This window comes from Leptonychotes weddellii, chromosome 2 (assembly GCF_054177405.1).
Source record: "Leptonychotes weddellii isolate Sample4059 chromosome 2, ASM5417740v2, whole genome shotgun sequence".
NCBI classification, from domain to species: domain Eukaryota; kingdom Metazoa; phylum Chordata; class Mammalia; order Carnivora; family Phocidae; genus Leptonychotes; species Leptonychotes weddellii.
Window position 1 is genome coordinate 50,624,806 of NC_138370.1, and position 17,961 is coordinate 50,642,766.

At 35.4% G+C, this 17,961-nt stretch overlaps 1 protein-coding gene across 1 annotated transcript in view; it reads left to right on the plus strand.

The window, feature by feature from the left end:
- The window catches only part of DDX60 (DExD/H-box helicase 60), a 98,082-nt gene that overhangs the window by 35,970 nt on the left and 44,151 nt on the right, over window positions 1-17,961 (plus strand). The window contains exons 14-23 of the mRNA XM_081812910.1: window positions 1,075-1,321; window positions 2,883-3,049; window positions 3,598-3,750; window positions 5,630-5,779; window positions 7,979-8,098; window positions 9,252-9,347; window positions 12,881-12,996; window positions 13,849-13,991; window positions 14,078-14,234; window positions 16,824-16,979. Of these exons, the coding sequence (XP_081669036.1) occupies window positions 1,075-1,321; window positions 2,883-3,049; window positions 3,598-3,750; window positions 5,630-5,779; window positions 7,979-8,098; window positions 9,252-9,347; window positions 12,881-12,996; window positions 13,849-13,991; window positions 14,078-14,234; window positions 16,824-16,979 (1,505 nt within the window). The remainder of the gene's footprint in view (window positions 1-1,074; window positions 1,322-2,882; window positions 3,050-3,597; window positions 3,751-5,629; window positions 5,780-7,978; window positions 8,099-9,251; window positions 9,348-12,880; window positions 12,997-13,848; window positions 13,992-14,077; window positions 14,235-16,823; window positions 16,980-17,961) is intronic.

The following is a 17,961-nucleotide window of genomic DNA, read 5'->3' on the forward strand; positions in this document are numbered from 1 at the left end:
TCTGCATATTCAGGATATAATAAGCATTGTGCATGGCAAAGCGCCAAGGTCACCCTTGTCTTATTGAGAAAGAACCATGCTGAGTTAACCTAGAACAGTACATTTGGCAGATTAAAACATTGGGAAACCTCAAATAATGTTGATTAGAATTAAGTACTGAGAAAGTGCAGACAACTAATATTGACTTCATTGTAGACAAAATTTATGTATTAATTTCATGACTAACCAGAATAGTGGAAGGTTTATAGAATTCTCTTGTGAATACAATTCTTTAATTTGTTTTTGCAGATTAATAAATCAGATTGGTAAAAGTATAGTAAAGAGGGTCCATATTGAGTTTAAGTCAATTGGAAAAGCTTATCTAGATAAAGCAAATCAGTTGTATTTATGTTGTTCCTTTCTATCCACTCCTTTCCTTCATCTGCTTTCACTTTTCCTCATTCACTTATCAAATATTACAAGCTAAATGTTTTGTGCTTGAGACATACAGACAACTATAGCATATTTCTGTTTCAAGGAAGTTAATCTAGATCGGAGGTATGACAAGTAAAATCATAACTACAGTATGTGTAATGAGTACTTTGATAGAGATATGCCCTGGCAGAGAAGGAATATATGAGTTAGGCTTGGGAGTTAGGAAAGGCTTCATGGAAGAAATATCTTGAAGGACAAGTAGGAGACAGGGAGGTGACCATGGAAGAATGGAAGAGGAAAATCCATTCTAGAGAGAGCAGCAAGAACCAATGCAGGAGACATGAGAAAACAGTGGCCTGATGTTTCCAATTTTATTAATTTACTCTTTGATTTATAATCTATACAACTCAGAAATCTACAGAATTATCTGCGGAGGCTTTATAGTGGTTAAATTTAATTGTAATAAGTTTTCAATTAACAGAGGCTTTAATTTTAAGAAATAAATACTGAACCTAAAAATTGTTCCTATTCAAGAATGGGATGATGGTCAAAATAACCAATATACACTTAAAAATATTGTCTCATATATGAAATTTAATCTTGGAATATTTCCAACTTGTTTTATGATATGCTTTCGCTCCCCCCCCCCTTTTTGGGCAGGAGACCAAGGCTGAAATAATTACTAGAGAGAATAAAAAGAGGTTATTTGCTAAGGAAGAAGAGAAAGAGGAGAAAAAATGGAGTGTTCTGTCATTTTCTATTGAGGAGGAAATGAAAGAAAACTTAAACTCTGGAATAAAGAACCTGGAAGAGTTTTTGAAATCATGTAAAAGTAACTCAGTGAAATTTCGAGTTGAAATGGTAGCCTTAACTGCCTGCTTGAAAGCATGGAAAGAACATTGCAGAGGTAAAGGTGTGTGATTCTGTATTTTTTGTTTTGATGAACTGGAGAATTAATAAAAGGATGTAATGATGATAACTGTCATTTATTAACTGGAAGTTTGTGTTAGAAGCCTTAGATGCATTATATGATTTTATCCTTACAAAATTCCTCTAAGGATTACTTCATTTATTGGTGAGCAATGAAATCTCAAAATAGCAAATATACAGCACATTCTTAAGCAAATTCAAATCAAATCAGTCAAAGATAGGCTTAAGGATAACTACTTATAAAACTGTGGGCATAGTCAAGGGAACCAGCAAAGCCGGTGAGGCACTCTGGGAGAATCTGTCACTCATTTTTGAGATCTGAAGTGCAAACATTTTCTTTCTGGGTAAAACTAAAGATTATGTTTGCTGACCATGTTGAGTTCTTCTAAATGTTGCTGTGGCTCCCGTGTGCTCTACTTTGCAATTTCTATAACACATAGTAGGATAAAAAAGAAGAGACAGGAAGAGGAAGATAAGGGGAAATAAACCTGGGTAGAGATATGTAAATTGATAACAGGTGAAATGATCATGTGCCACAAGAGCTCCAAACTGACAATTCTTCCTAGTAAACCTAGTTGATCTGTCTGTCTTGAGCATCCCCACACTTGAAATCCATTTAACACATGGTCACCAGGTTCTTCTTTTCTCCCCCCTCCCCACTCTCATTCTGTTTACTTCAATCTGCTCTAAAGCAGTCAGCCTTTCACTGTGGATTCTGTCACAGTGAGAAGCGTAAGATTTGGCTTATATATTTCTCCCCAAACAAGATGTTGTATCAGAATTTGCAGTTGACTGCTACTAAGAAAGATCAGAATTAAGTGGCTTACTCTCCTGAGGGGAAGAATTCTACATTAAATTTTTTTTGTCACCTCTTATAGCATTCAGTGGGTGTTTGGTAATATTTTTTAGATAGCTAAAATATAGGTTTATTGGAAGAAAGTTGGAATTAAAAACAGCCCTAACATGGCAAGTATGGAAAGATTAGCAGTGAGGAGGAATAAAAAGAATGTATATAACTATACAGAAATGAAGAAGAATTAGCAAAGTCTGTATTTGGCAGTTGTAATAGACTGAATTGGCAACCTCCAATGATTACACCAAATAGTTATCTATTGTCAACAGTAGGACTCAATAAATTTTGCAAAGATTTTAACCAGATATTTAAAGTCATCTAAATATTTTTCTTTGACCATAGTAGAGGAGGTATGAAAATAATAGGTGGAGAAAAGATTTGTTGTTCCCCAGAACACTTATACAACCTTGAGCTCTAACAATCTTATTTCTATCATGAACTATAAGGCTTTTCTTTGTCTTCATTATTTGCACAGCTACTTTCCAGTTATCCATGGAAATGATGAAGTGCGTATAGTTGCACTTTAATTATATTTTACCTAGTCCTCTGTATTCTAAAACCTTTATTAATGTTAAATAAGATAGTGAATTTAATTAGGTCAGATTGATTGGATGATTAATCTTGGGCAATCTAACATTATTTTTCATGGTCTTTATAAAAATTATATTGTTTATTATTTGCCAAGGTGAAACCACAAAAGATTTAAATATAGCTGTTCAAATGATGAAAAGGATCCACTCCTTGATGGAAAAATACCCAGAACTTTTGCAGGAGGCAGATCAGCAACTCATAGCCAGATGCCTGAAGTATTTAGGATTTGATGAATTGGCAAGTTCTTTATATCCAACCCAGGTAATTTTCAGAATAGCTCCATTTTAATAGAATAATTATGGGGTGTACATAAAGTGTCTTGCAAATACAGTCACCTCTTCTAGATTTTTTCTTTTTTTCAACTGACAATATTTACTCCTACGTTCAAAGTCATTACTATTAATTCAGCTGCCCAAACTTGAAATAATCTAGAATTAGAAAACTGATACAAATGCTTGTCTGAACAAACAGGTTAAATGCCAGATAATTTCTGCAGACCCTTAAAATTAATACTGTGTTTAATTCTAGCAAACAATTTAAAAGCTATGTTGTGATTGTTCAGTTGTTTTTAAATGTATTAGATTGTAGCTACAGATACCATAATGGATATTTGAAAATCTTGATGTCTATCAATATACTCACAGTTAAGATAATGATTTAGATGGTAAAGAACTTCTTCAATAAATATTACAAAATTGAAAAGGTGGTGAAATCCTTTTCTCATAAAAAGTACTCAGTAATATATATTTTAATTATTTAAATAATGTAGTTTAAAATCACTTTCCAAATGGACTTTTCAAATAATGTAGGTTGCAAGAGATGACATGAAGAAAACAGATAAATACTCAATTGGCATTGGGCCAGTTCGGTTTCAACTACAATACATGGGCCATTATTTGATACGAGATGAGAGAAAAGATCCAGATCCCAGGGTTCAGGATTTTATTCCTGACACATGGCAGGTAATAATTGAATGAAACAAAAATTTTATTTTATTTGTATTTTATGATTAAATGTGATCTCAGGAGCTTCTCATTATTGTGGCTTTACATATTATATTTGGCATGAACTTAATATTGAGTCATGTCATTTAAAATTATTTTATCATTAGAAATGACAAAATGGAAATTCTTTTCCATTTAAAGAAAGTGAAATTTTCATTTTGTTTATTATTTATAAATAGACCATCTCCTTGGAGGTACTTTGATGAATTCACATATATATATTTTTAAAGTTATGTTTGGGTCATCCAGTTGTATCATTGTGGAGCAACCTCCATGTTTTCCCTGTGTCAGTAGGATTTTTTTTTTTTAAAGATTTTATTTATTTATTTGAGAGAGAGAGAATGAGAGACAGAGAGCATGAGAGGGAAGAGGGCAGAGGGGGAAGCAGACCCCCCACTGAGCAGGGAGCCCGATGTGGGACTTGATCCCGGGACTCCAGGATCATGACCTGAGCCGAAGGCAGTCGCTTAACCAACTGAGCCACCCAGGCGCCCCTGTCAGTAGGATTTTATATGTAAATGTGCCCAGAGCAATTTTGGTAGTCTAAACAATATAGCAATTGTTTAGATATTTACATGTTACACCTGTCACCATCGTAGCCATTCTTCTATAAATAAATGTAAAATTGATGGATATAAAATTTGGAATAAAATGGTGTGTTTCTGCATAGATTGAACCATATAAAATCGCTGATAAATTGAATATGTTTACCTACAAAAGTACAATTTCATAGGTTCAATCTACTAGACTTCCAATTCAGAATATGCCTTTATCTTTCTTATATTGATGATAGTGGAATATCTTTAAAAATTCCTGCCTCCTTTTCAGGAATGGGAGGATCATTTCCTTACTTAAGTGCAGGACACAAAGCAGCCAAGTGCTCTCTATTAATTCTACACACATTTCAATTCTTCTAATGTCCACTTTATTTTGAGGTGTGGCTCAGAGTGGACCTAGATTAAGAGTGTGCAGACTGAGGTTTGGGGATGTTTTTCCATCTTCTGCCCATCATAGAAATTTATGATTCTTTGATTAGTCATCATTTTGATGATTAAAAGCATAAACTGAAGGGATGAAGTTTTTCATGCCCTTCAAAGTAGGTACCTGACGTTCTTCTGTATGTAAAGTAAAAGGTAAGTAGTAAAATTATGAATGATTGATTTTTTTTCTCCTTAGCTACCATTTCACCATTGGCTGCTTCTTAGAACTTAATTTCTCAAAGCCTTTGGAGAAGCACTGTACTTAATGACAAATACTTAGAAAAAAAGAAATCTTCCCAATGACAAGATATTTTATTCAGGCTCACTTTCCATTTTGGAGAAGGGCTGGACTTAATCAATGACAAATACTTAGGAAAAAAGAAATCTTACCAATGAAAAGATATTTTATTCAGGCTCATTTTCCATTTTTCACACACAAACTCACCTCCAGATCATCAAAAGCATAGCAATTCTGTCTTCTGAGAGAATGCCATGAGTTCTTCAGATTTTCCTATGTGTTTCATCAGTGTTTTTAACTCCCCATCATTCCATTTGAAGTTCAGAAAATTATATTAGAGGGGCGCCTGGGTGGCTCAGTTGGTTAAGCGACTGCCTTCGGCTCAGGTCATGATCCTGGAGTCCCTGGATCGAGTCCCGCATCGGGCTCCCTGCTCGGCGGGGAGTCTGCTTCTCCCTCTGACCCTCCCCCCTCTCATGTGCGCTCTCTAATTCTCTCTCTCTCAAATTTTTTTTTTAAAAAAAAAAAAAAGAAAATTATATTAGAAGTGTATTAATAGATTTGTTTTGATAACATGCTGTTCATATTATTAACTCAAATGGTGCTCTGAACCCTGCAGCGAGAGCTCCTTGATGTTGTGGATAATAATGAGTCAGCAGTGATTGTCGCCCCAACGTCCTCAGGCAAAACCTATGCTTCCTACTATTGCATGGAGAAGGTGCTGAAGGAGAGCAGTGAAGGGGTGGTTGTGTATGTTGCACCAACAAAGGTAGCCCTCAAGTGACTCAAACTTTCTCTTTCATTCCTAAACCTCCTCTTTTAAAATAATACATGTAGTCATGCAAGTGAATCTATTTTATTATTTATTTATTTTCCAGTTTTATTGATCTATAATTGGCAAATAACATTGTATTAATTAAGGTGTACCACACATAATTTGATATATGTATATATTGTGAAATTATTGCCATAATAAGTTTAGCTAACATCCATCACCTCATATAGCTACAAACTTTTTTTCTTATGATGAGAACTTTTAAGATCTATACTCTTAGCAACTTTCAAATACGCAGTGCAGTATTGTTAACTATAGTTGCCATGCTGTACATTACATATCTACTACTTATTTATATTATAACTGGAAGTTTGTACCTTTTGTCCACCTTCACCTATTTCACCCACTGCCTCCAACCCCTACCTCTGGCACCCATCAATCTGTTCTCTGTTTCCACAGCTTTCACTTTATTTTGTGACCTGTATTTTCTCCTTCCAGTTTCAGAGGCCAACATAACACTTTTCTGAGAACCATTGTGAGGAAAAAGCCTGGTCTTGTGATTTTGTCATTCAGCATTATGCTTACATTGAGAGAAGCATTCACACTTTGCTGAGCCATGTTGGTCACTTAGGAATCTAATACTGCTTTTGCAGAGTTTATGGGATTTATCTGATCTGCTGCTGGGCATTCGTGACTGGCCTGTTTCTCAAGCTAGGCTGTTTTGCCATGTTTTTTTTATGTCTATTACTGCTTAATGTTGAACTTAAAAACAGAAAGTGTGATCTTTGTCATTAAGGAGAAAGTTTGACTTACAGAAAGTAGAAGTTTGCATATCCTCACTCATAACTCTTTGCTTGTAATGTGATTACTCTTAGGAAAGGCAAAGTGAGTTGAGATAACTTTAATTCTATAGATTAAAATGAATTCAGGCTCCATTTTAGCTTCTAGAAAAAGTTTAGTGACTTGTGGTCAGCCTTAGAACCAGATTGATCAGTATGATTAATTGAAATGAGCACTTTATTTTTTATTGTAGCTTTTTTTGTTTTTCATGGCCATTAATATGTGCTCATTGCAGGAAATTAGTAGTATATATAAAAAAAATTAACCTGGCCAGAAGTGGAATTTTAGTAACAACACAGTAGATTTTGCCAAATTACTCTTTTAAAAGATACGGCAGTGTATATTCTCTTATCTTCTCTAACATTTCTATTATCACTTAAAATGTTTTTGCCATACTGATAGGAGAAAACTTCTATCCCATATTTAAATTTGCTTTTCTGTGATCACTAGTCATTTGGGTATCTTTATGTGATTTTGGGCACTGACATTTTTTTATTCATGAACTACTTGTGGATGCATTTGCCCATTTGTCTTTTACTTTGGGGGTAGTGGCATTGTCTTTTCATTGATTTGTCAGAGTTTTGTATACTAAGTACATTACTCTTTATATATCATAACAAATATACCTTTATTTGTCACTTTATCTTTTTACTACTATATTGGGTCATATTAACGATAATATTTTGTTCATATCTTTGTGTACTCAGGTCTATCAGTATTTTCATTTAGTGTTTCCATGTGTGTGCTCAGATATGGGCAAGTGTTCACTTTTTAGTGTCTTTATGCTTATGTTTTAAAATTTATGTTTTAATCTATATGTATCTTTTTTGGGGGGGTGCATAAAGTGTGAAATAGATGTTCATAGATTTCCCTATACTCAGATTCCACTAGCCAGGCTACCCACCTGATCCAAAGTACTCATGTATATATTCAAACTCCAGATGTCTGAAGGAAGTCCCCAAATATAAGAACCACAAATCTATCTGATAATCCTTCACTTGATCTTCCTTCTATAGTAGACTCACAGCTTCTTTCTAAGCCTTGGTCATCCAGGTATTCAGCTATTTTTTTTCTGATATGTGAGCAACATTTCCTGTTTTTTTTTTCCTTCTGATTAAGCCATTTTTTCCCCCATTTTACTTTAAGTTGAGGTTTATCAATGAGGTTCACATACTTAGGTCAAATATCTCAAAGAGAGCATGTTAGTGTATTTAGAGTAGATGGGTATAAGAAAGGGGCTGTTAAGCTTTCTGCACTTATAACCGTACATATTTTTAGACAGTTTCTGTCATTCTCTGAGGTTTCAGCTGTGTTTTATTATGTGATTATTGAATTTCTTCCCTTGTCAATCAGGCCCTTGTTAATCAAGTGGCAGCAACTGTTCAGAACCGTTTTACCAAAAGTCTGCCAAATGGTGAAGCTCTATGTGGTGTTTTTACAAGGGACTATCGTCACGATGCCCTAAACTGTCAGGTAGGATATATTAATTAATGCATTTGTTACCAAATTATATAATAGCACTAATATATGTCTCTTTCAGTAGAAATTCAACATCTTCACAAAGCCTCACAGAAATAATTTTTTTGAATTTACAAGATGAAATGGCTTTACAGAAAGTTTAATATTGTTAATACTCCAAAGAGTTGAGAAATAGCACTCATCTTTCTCTAAGGACACTTACGTTTGACTTCAGGTTTCACTAATAGTTTATTGCATCCTTTTGGTTTATAAATGGATTCAAAATGATCTGAAGAACCCAATGCTGTAAAAAATTAACAAACACCAATTTCTAATCAGAATGACTTTTTCTTGATAATTAAGATACTGTCACTTTTCTTGATGAGTAGGATACTCATCACAATTTTAAAAATGTATTATTGATAGAATACCTGATGCTAAGTAAGCCATAGATAGTTTTCCTCCTTAACAAATTCATAAATACATAATTAAGACTGAACAAAAAGTGAAATGATGATTCTAGAACATTGCAGAGCAGACATGAAGATGTGTTACCCAGATTGCCTTTCAAGGATGGACTTGCTGCCCAGATGTGGGGAGAGGGGTCAAGACAAATGCCAGCTGTCAGTTCCACAGTCCATGTCCTGTGGCTGAGCTAGGCAGGGATATAAACGCTGGGACATAAACACAGGGGTATAAATGCCTGCTGTGGAATAGCTCTGAGAGCCAGTATTCACTCCAGAATTCTAAGCCAGGTTGGCCAAGGTTTCATCAGGCCTCTTTTGAAATATAGCTTCTCCCTCAACACAATTCTGCTTCTCCCCACATCCATAGTTGTTGATCCTAAATAGACATTTTTTAAGCAAAACTACCTCAGATTGAAGAAATAAACCTGTGATGATTAACTCTTTCTATTTGTATTACTTTGGATGTTTATAAATAAGAATTTAAACTTCAAATCTGATATTTTACCATTTTGACTCATAAGAATTACAGTTTCATAAGGTTTAACCTAATATATCACAATTTTAATGAAATATTCTCAGAAGTGATATTATATCATAATTATTAGCAGGTACATTTAGGAGTTATAACTTTCATATTCTTATAACAAAGTCTGTACATAGTAAAGTACTCAAACTCTTTGTTTATACAATGTTATTTTTAGGTACTTATTACAGTGCCTGCCTGCTTTGAAATTCTGCTATTAGCTCCTCATCGCCAAACATGGGTGAAAAGGATCAGATATGTTATATTTGATGAGGTAGGTTTGGTATTATTTCTCTAGGTTGATTTCCTAGTGTATGTAAGTGCTATAATGAAGATTTTTGGTGCTTCAAGACATTTGTCCCTTTGTATAGAGTTCAGGTTGTGGGGGGTACTTCCTTCTGAATGGTTTCCTCAGTGAATCATACTCAGTCTTTTGGTTCCGTTTTCCTGTTGAGACTCAATAGGGGATGTCGGTATATGCTGTAGAGGTCTGTGTAGCAAGGCAGAGTTAACCACCAGGGCATAAGTTTTCCTGGTAGAGATTTCAAAATCCAATCTTTGACCTCTAAAGCAAAGCTTTTTGGTCTCTAACAATGATAGCAGTTATGTGGGTTATTTTATCAGTCATCGACACAATAGAAAACAAATGGCACAGTCAAAACACAATTTAAGAAGAGAGTTTTCCAGGGCGCCTGGGTGGCTCAGTTGGTTAAGCGACTGCCTTTGGCTCAGGTCATGATCCTGGAGTCCCAGGATCGAGTAACGCATCGGGCTCCCTGCTCGGCGGGGAGTCTGCTTCTCCCTCTGACCCTCCCCCGTCTCGTGTGCTCTCTCTCTCTCATTCTCTCTCTCTCAAATAAATAAATAAAATCTTAAAATAAATAAATAAATAAATATCAAAAACAAAATAAAAGGGGCGCATGGGTGGCTCAGTCGGTTGGGCGACTGCCTTCGGCTCAGGTCATGATCCTGGAGTCCCGGGATCGAGTCCCGCATCGGGCTCCCTGCTCAGTAGGGAGTCTGCTTCTCCCTCTGATCCTACCCCCTCTCATGTGCGCTCTCTCTCACATAAATAAATAAATAAAATCTTAAAAAAAAAAAAAAAGGAGAGTTTTCCAAAAGTGTGTGTGAGGGAAACTATAAAGGTTAGTACAGTAATCCAGAGCTAGTAACTTACCCTTATGCTTAAAGGGACAAGGCAAAGAAGCAGTTACCGAGACGCAAAAGATTCTGATTAAGGTAGCCACATTGTGAGTACTTATCTTGGTTAAGGGACATAACTAGTTCAAGGTAACCTTTCAGGAAGGGGGATCCAGTGAAATAAAGACCTCATTCTCATTCTCCTCCCTTCTCCTGATCCCTTGACAAGGCTCTCCATTGGCTAAGTCCAGGGGAACCAGAGAGCATTGGAGTCCCTTTAAAGTAATCTCTATAAGTCCGTTTCCCTGGCCAAAGAGAGCAGGATGGAAAATAATGGAGATTTATAGGGACAAATGGAAGAAATTTATAACATTTTTGTCATACTTATAAATGTTATAAAATTTTATAATATTTATAAATGATAGTTATGACATTTTATCCTTTTATATTTTTATAAATATATTTTATTTTATTTTTTTAAGGTTTTATTTATTTATTTGACAGATAGAAACACAGAGAGAGAGGGAACACAAGCAGGGGGAGTGGGAGAGGGAGAAGCAGGCTTCCCACTGAGCAGGGAGCCTGATGCGGGCTCGATCCCAGGACCCTGGGACCATGACCTGAGCCGAAGGCAGACGCTTAACAACTGAGCCACCCAGGCGCCCCTATAAATATATTTTAATATATACTTAAAAATATATAATATAAAATATGTGTTTAATATATTATATATTAAATATATAAATATATTTATTAAATGTTATATGTATATCTATTAAACATTTATTATATTTATATATTTTATTTTTGTATTATATAGTATATTATATATTATATAATTTATATAATATATACTTATATAATATGTACTTTATATATAGCATGTATTTATATAATACATAATTATATATATTATATTTATATATTTATATAATGCATATAAAATATATATTTATGAAATATTTAGTATATTTATATATTCATTTATGTATGTTATATATATAATTTTATGTATGATATATAAAATATACATATTTTATATATTATATTTTATTTTGTAGTATTTATAAATGATATTTATAACATTTTATCGTCATATTTTATCAAAGATATTTATTGAAAAAGATTTAAAGTATTATAAAAGGATATATTCCTTTGCTCCAAAGAATTTTCAGCCTAAAGTGGAAGAAGATGATAAGCTTGCATTTAACTTAATTATTCCTGTTGTAAACTTGGAGCTACTAAGCAGGCTATATATTTTATTTGTTTGATACTGATTTTTTGTGTTTATTTTTGGTTACTCTGTATATATTGCATCTTGAAGGCCTTGAATATTCCTGTTCAAAATAAAAATTCGACAATTCTCTGTAATCAAGAACTTGAGTTGTACTCTAATTTCAAAACTCTGACTGGTATGACATTGGGTACCTTAATTTCCCCACTTTGATATAAAGTAAAGCTGAAGGATTTTGAAGGCTAATGCCTATTCTGGCAGGGCCAGAGAAAAGAACTATCTGCTTTTATGAAGCATTCAGGAGAGTTGTATACTACCTGACCAGGCCAAAACCAAATGGGCTGTGGAAAAGATTATTTTAATCCTCTGGCTCAGATGGTCCTTTCCAGCTAATTGCCAGGCTTCATAATTTAATCTGTTTAAAGAAGACTACATTTGAGAATCTTCTCTGAATCGAGTTCAGTTTGCCTTATTTGATTTAAAAGACATTCATTCATTAATTCAGCAAATATTTAAGGGGTGCCTCTGCCATTCCAGGCACTGTTGGTACTAGGAATGCCCAGGTCTAAGGTCACAGAGTAATTGAAAACCAGAGAATTAAACAAGTAAGCATACGAGCAAGTACACATGTGACTGTGCCCGCCCACACTGGTACATACTGTAAAGAGAAAGAGCAGGCTGGCATGACTGATAATGGCAGGAAAGCGGTAGGAGGAATCTCTGGAGTGGGCAGTCAGCAAAGTCCTTCTAACAGAGTGACATTAGCCTGAACTCTGTAAGCTGAAAAGCATGTTAAGCAGAGGGAATGATACATGTGAAAGCTCTGAGGTAGGAAAGGTGTGTTTAAGTAACACAGAGAAGTCCAGTATGTCTTAAGCAGAGGGGGAGCAGTATGGGACAGAATGGCTTGATACAAAGCTAGAGAGACAAGAGGGGGCCAAATTATGCCAGGTATAATGTACACCCTGTTAAGGAGTTAACATTCTGTTCCATGTGCAAAGGAAGATATTGAAGGAATTTAATTAGGGACATGGACTGATCTAGTTTGTCTTTTAGATATATCATTTTGGCTGTGATTGGAAGAACGTAGGGGGCACCGAGGGAAGCTAGGTGGTAGTCGGGAGGATATTGCAGCAGTGTAGCTGAGATGAGATTGTGGCTTGGATGGCATTAGACATGGAAAGAAATGCATAGATTTGAAAGAAATTTTTGAAAGTAAGAGAAAGAGGAGTTATTGATGGAGTGGTTATGGAAATTGAAGAAAATTTGTGTCAAGATTTTCTATTACCTGATTTGTGGATATTTATATAAACTTGGCATGGTCAATTAAAGGTAATATGAAAATATGTATAGTGATTTGAGCTTCTGTGTCTTACTTTCATTTGCTATTTTTAAATCATCTTTTTAAAGGAGAAATTTTTTTCTTTTAATAGGTCCATTGTCTTGGCGGAGAAATTGGAGCAGAAGTCTGGGAGCATCTCCTTGTCATGATCCGATGTCCCTTTTTGGCTCTTTCAGCTACCATAAGTAACCCTCAGCATCTCACTGAGTAGGCATTATGTTCGGTTCAGTTTGGATAAATGCTTTTCTATTTTAAATTTTATACTTTCTCTATAGGTTCTGAAGCGTTTCATAACTTTCTGGTGGGTTTATTAACTTATCTCTGGCTATTCAAGCAACAGAGCATCTAGAGCACCTCCTGGCAGGTGCTGAGAAAGGCCACACTCAATAAAGGAAAATCAAGGACTGTCCCAGCCAGATCTGCTATTGAGTAGAAAATTTCTTCCATATGTCAAAAAAAGTCCACCAGCAGCGATAGATCTATGTTCCTTTTTTTTCCTGTCTTTTAGCAAGAAATAAAAAATGAAATAATATAATGACATCCCCTGCCACAGACTTTGAGATTTCTTCTATTGTCCCACTTTGTAGATGCTTAGAAAGATAGCAAAACCTTACTAATTGAAAGGCCCATATCATTTGTCATTGGGCTAGATTTTTGCCTCATTTTTATAACAATTATAGCAAAGGCTACTATGTGCCAGGCACTATTCTAAGTGTTTTGCAAATATTAATTTATTTTAAATACCCAACAACCTTATGATTTACTATTTCAATTACTACTATTAAATCATTTTTCTACTACTACTATTATTATTTCCATTTCTGTGGAATGTAGAATGTGGAAAATGAGGCACAAAGAATGTAAGTGATTTGACCAAGAGCCACAGACAGCAGTAAGGAGGCTGGGATTCAGTCTCAGGTAGTCTACCTCCAGGGCCTATTCTTTTAATTACAATTTTTAAGGCATGCGAAATTTTCTTTATTTAAATTATTTAATGTCACAGGAAGTAGTACTCTATTACTGCCTACAGTAAAATTATTTGTAAATTTATTTTTTAAGGTGGCTACAATCAGTAAAACACTACTGGAAACAAGAAAACCATACAATGGGAAAAAATATTGCTTTTAAAAGAGATGCTGGCTGTTGTGCCAATTCTCCCAAAGATTACTTCCGAATAAAGGAATCGTATAAAGTTAGACTTGGTATGTTTGAAATTTTTCTTTTACTTTAAAATCATTGCAGTCCTTAGATGGCCACTGATTTGGAAATTCTTGCTTTTCATTGTTAGTGCTCTATGGAGAGAGATACAATGATTTAGAGAAGCATATATGTTCGATAAAACATAATGACATCTATTTTGATCATTTTCACCCATGTGCCGCACTAACAACAGATCATGTAAGTAATACTTTAGACATATTTGTTCTGAGTAATATAAATTACTTGTATATATGTTATAATTGAATAGCTGCCTAGTTGATTCTTAGGAGAATTGTAGAATAGATACTTTATAACAGATATTTAACCTTAGTTTTATTTTTTGTTTATTGAATATATTTGACATGTAACATAATATAAATTTAAGGTGTATAACATGTTAATTTGGTATATTTATATATTGTAAAATAATTGTGATAGCAATATTTAGCACCTCTATCATGTTATATGATTATAATATAATATTATTGTCCATATTTATTATACTGTGCATTAAATCCCTATGTCGTATTTACTCATCACAAATTTGTACCCTTAAATAACACTGATCTTTACTCCCCCACCTCACATTCCCTGGTAACCATCATTTTACTGTGTTTTTTATGAGTTTGACTTTTTTAGATTCCACATATAAGTGATATTATGCTGTTACTTTTCTTTCTCTGTCCGACTTACCTCTGTATAACTTAGCATAATGTGCTCAAGGTGCGTTCATGGTGTTTCAAATGGCAGGATATCCTCCTTTCTCAGGGTTGAAGAATATTTATTAACATTAGTTTTTTAAAAGGAGCAAAAATAACTTTGTAGTCTTCAATGAACCCTCAGTGGTGTCTGGATCCACAAAGCTTGAAAATGACTAAGAATATTAACCTGAAGTTTTTTTTGGTTAATTTTATCTGTTCTTGGACATTATCTTTGCCCATCTTCCTTCTTCTCAGTACCCATGTTTCTCTGTCAACCTTTGTGACACTAACCCTTAGTGCACAACTATATGTGGACAGCTCCTAGAACATGTGAGCAACTGATGACTGCGAGTTAGGTTAAATAAGGAAAAGACATTTCACTAACATAACAGTCATAACATGATTTTTTGGTGGTGAATCAATAAAGTGGAAGTCTTAGGATATCATTTGGGACATCGAGGTGTCTATGGAGGAAGACTTCTTAATTTTCCTTGCACAATTCTCTTCCTTTTCTTTTTCTTTTTTTTTTTTTTAAAGATTTTATTTATTTGAGACAGAGAGAATGAGAGAGAGAGCACATGAGAGGGGGAGGGTCAGAGGGAGAAGCAGGCTCCTTGCTGAGCAGGGAGTCCAATGCGGGACTCAATCCAGGGACTCCAGGATCATGACCTGAGCCGAAGGCAGTCGCTTAACCAACTGAGCCACCCAGGCGCCCAATTCTCTTCCTTTCTTATCCTATTCTTAGGAACAGCCCATTCAAACTCTTACTGCCTCTCAAAATGATAATTAGTCATTAGCTTGCCTTCCTTTCAAAACCTAGCAAGTAGACTATAGTCCAAATTCTGTTGTCAGATAAAACCCCTAAAACATAATTATGATCTTGCCAAGCTTTAATGGCTTTCCTTTGGAAGTGATTAAATCCACAACTCCTTGGCTTGGCTTCCTAGGTCTTCTCTGACCTGGCCCCAAAATCTGATGTATCTTACCTGGAGGTCCTCATGATTTATATTGTTCCTGGAGTATTTCACCACAGATGCCAAATGCCAGTTGTTCAGATCCTGTTTATTTATTTATTTATTTTTTTAAGATTTTATTTATTTATTTGAGAGAGAGAGAATGAGAGAGAGCGAGTACATGAGAGGGGGGAGGGTCAGAGGGAGAAGCAGACTCCCCGCCGAGCAGGGAGCCCGATGCGGGACCCGATCCAGGGACTCCAGGACCATGACCTGAGCCGAAGGCAGTTGCTTAACCAACTGAGCCACCCAGGCGCCCCAGATCCTGTTTATTTTTTATGACTCCTCTAACGCGAAACATCTTCAGAGTCCTTCTGTGACTTCCTTAGCTGGATGTAATCTTCGGTCCATAGCACCTTCTTGTATGACATCAATCATGATCAGCTTACTACTAAAGTTGCTTATATGCATGTCTCCTTTATCTTACTAGAATAACTCCTTGAAGACAAATTTTATGTCCTTATGAGTTCCTAAAAAACTGTGTATATAAAAGATGCTTAATAAATGTATGTTAAGTAAAGATAGCCAACTTAAATTGAGCATTTACTTTGTGTTCTAAGAATTTTATGTATTTTGTCCCTTTCAACTATCACAACAGTTTTAGGATGGATGTCTTGTTAATATTCCCAATTTACAAATGAGGACGGTGAGGCATAGAACATTTAACTAACTCATTATTGCACCGCAAATAAGTGATGGGGCCAGGATGCAACCAAGATAGACTCCAGAGCTTGCCCTATCATCACAGTATTCTGAATGATCTATTGAACAAATACTGAGTGAGTGAATGAATGAGAATCACTTTATAGCCTTTCGGCTATGATACAATGGCTTCTAAAAGCAACTGAATGAATCCTAATCATGGTAATTTTCTAATAAGATTTTATCACAGAAGTTTCTCTTTTGTGTGGCAATGGCCCAATCTGAACCCTAAATAAAACTAAAATATGGACAAAATGCCTGTGACCTCACACCCCAGACTTAGAATATAGATGATAACCCACACATAAATAATAGACTTCTTTTTCTGTCTCTTTCTCTCTGTCTGCTTTTCTCCCCCCATTGTCACCTGGCATTTTTAAAACAGCATAGTATTTAAAAAATTACTTATTTTGTGTAGGACGGTTCCAGACAGGTTATCTTTAAGTAGCAATGAGTGCAGTTTGGAGTACCTAGCAAGATTGGCATTTTGGTCCAAGTGCCTTTCCTCTCTTTTCAGTAGCTATGAATGGAGTAACTGGAAAGCAACAGAACTGCTACAGTATGCTCTGACCCGGTATGACTTCTGCAAAGGTCATGCTGTTGTATGAGTCTTCTTAAGACTTCTGGACTTTTGCATCAGGAATGGAGGATAAACTCAAAGGCTTGGGCATTATTAAATGTGTTTTGATAGCTGTGTGTGTAACATGTGTTGATACAGTGTGTTTCCTATCGTAGCAGCAATACAAAGCAAGCAGACCTTTCTGAATGAGTAAATTATTCCTGATGTTGTGTAGTATACTTCAGATTAATATGAAAGAACTCAGTGGCAAGAAAAAGCATAATAAATTGTGGCAACCTAAAGAGAAGAACCATCCTCCCTGATCATTGTCCCTACAGCTTCGTCATAGAAATAGTTTGAGAAGGGAAGGGGTGGAACAGGATGAGTAAGCTGGCCTTCATCCAACTGAGGTGAAGGATTGCCCTTCAATCCATATGAGGCTTATTTCTGGCAAAAAAAAAAAGCCGAGCTTGGCCTTTGCAACCAATTACCATGCCACAAAGGAGCAGCCGCTCACTGCTGGAGTTGTCAGCCCCAGGAAGTCCTTGAAAGAACTGTTGCCTCTTTCTGCTCAAGCACAGATCAATTCTCACCATCACTTGGGGCATTAGAGACAATGTGGTTTGCAAAACAGCATCGTAATATAATACTATTGTGTTTACAAATGAAGGATGGTACACATTTATGACCTTTTATTTCTCTTCCTTCTTTACGTAGGCTGGCTCAGGTTATGCCAGTTCATTAGTTGCTGTGTAGTGGAGAACAACTGAATTGAATTCCCAGCTTCTAGCCACAGAGTTATTAAACTGATTTTAAAAATTAAGACTTGTCAATCAGAGAAAGACAGTTATCATATGATCTCGCTGGTATGAGGAATTTGAGAAACAAGACAGAGGATCATAGGGGAAGGGAGGGAAAAATGAAACAAGATGAAACCCGAGAGGGAGACAAACCATAAGAGACTCTTAATCGCAGGAAACAAACTGAGGGTTGCTGG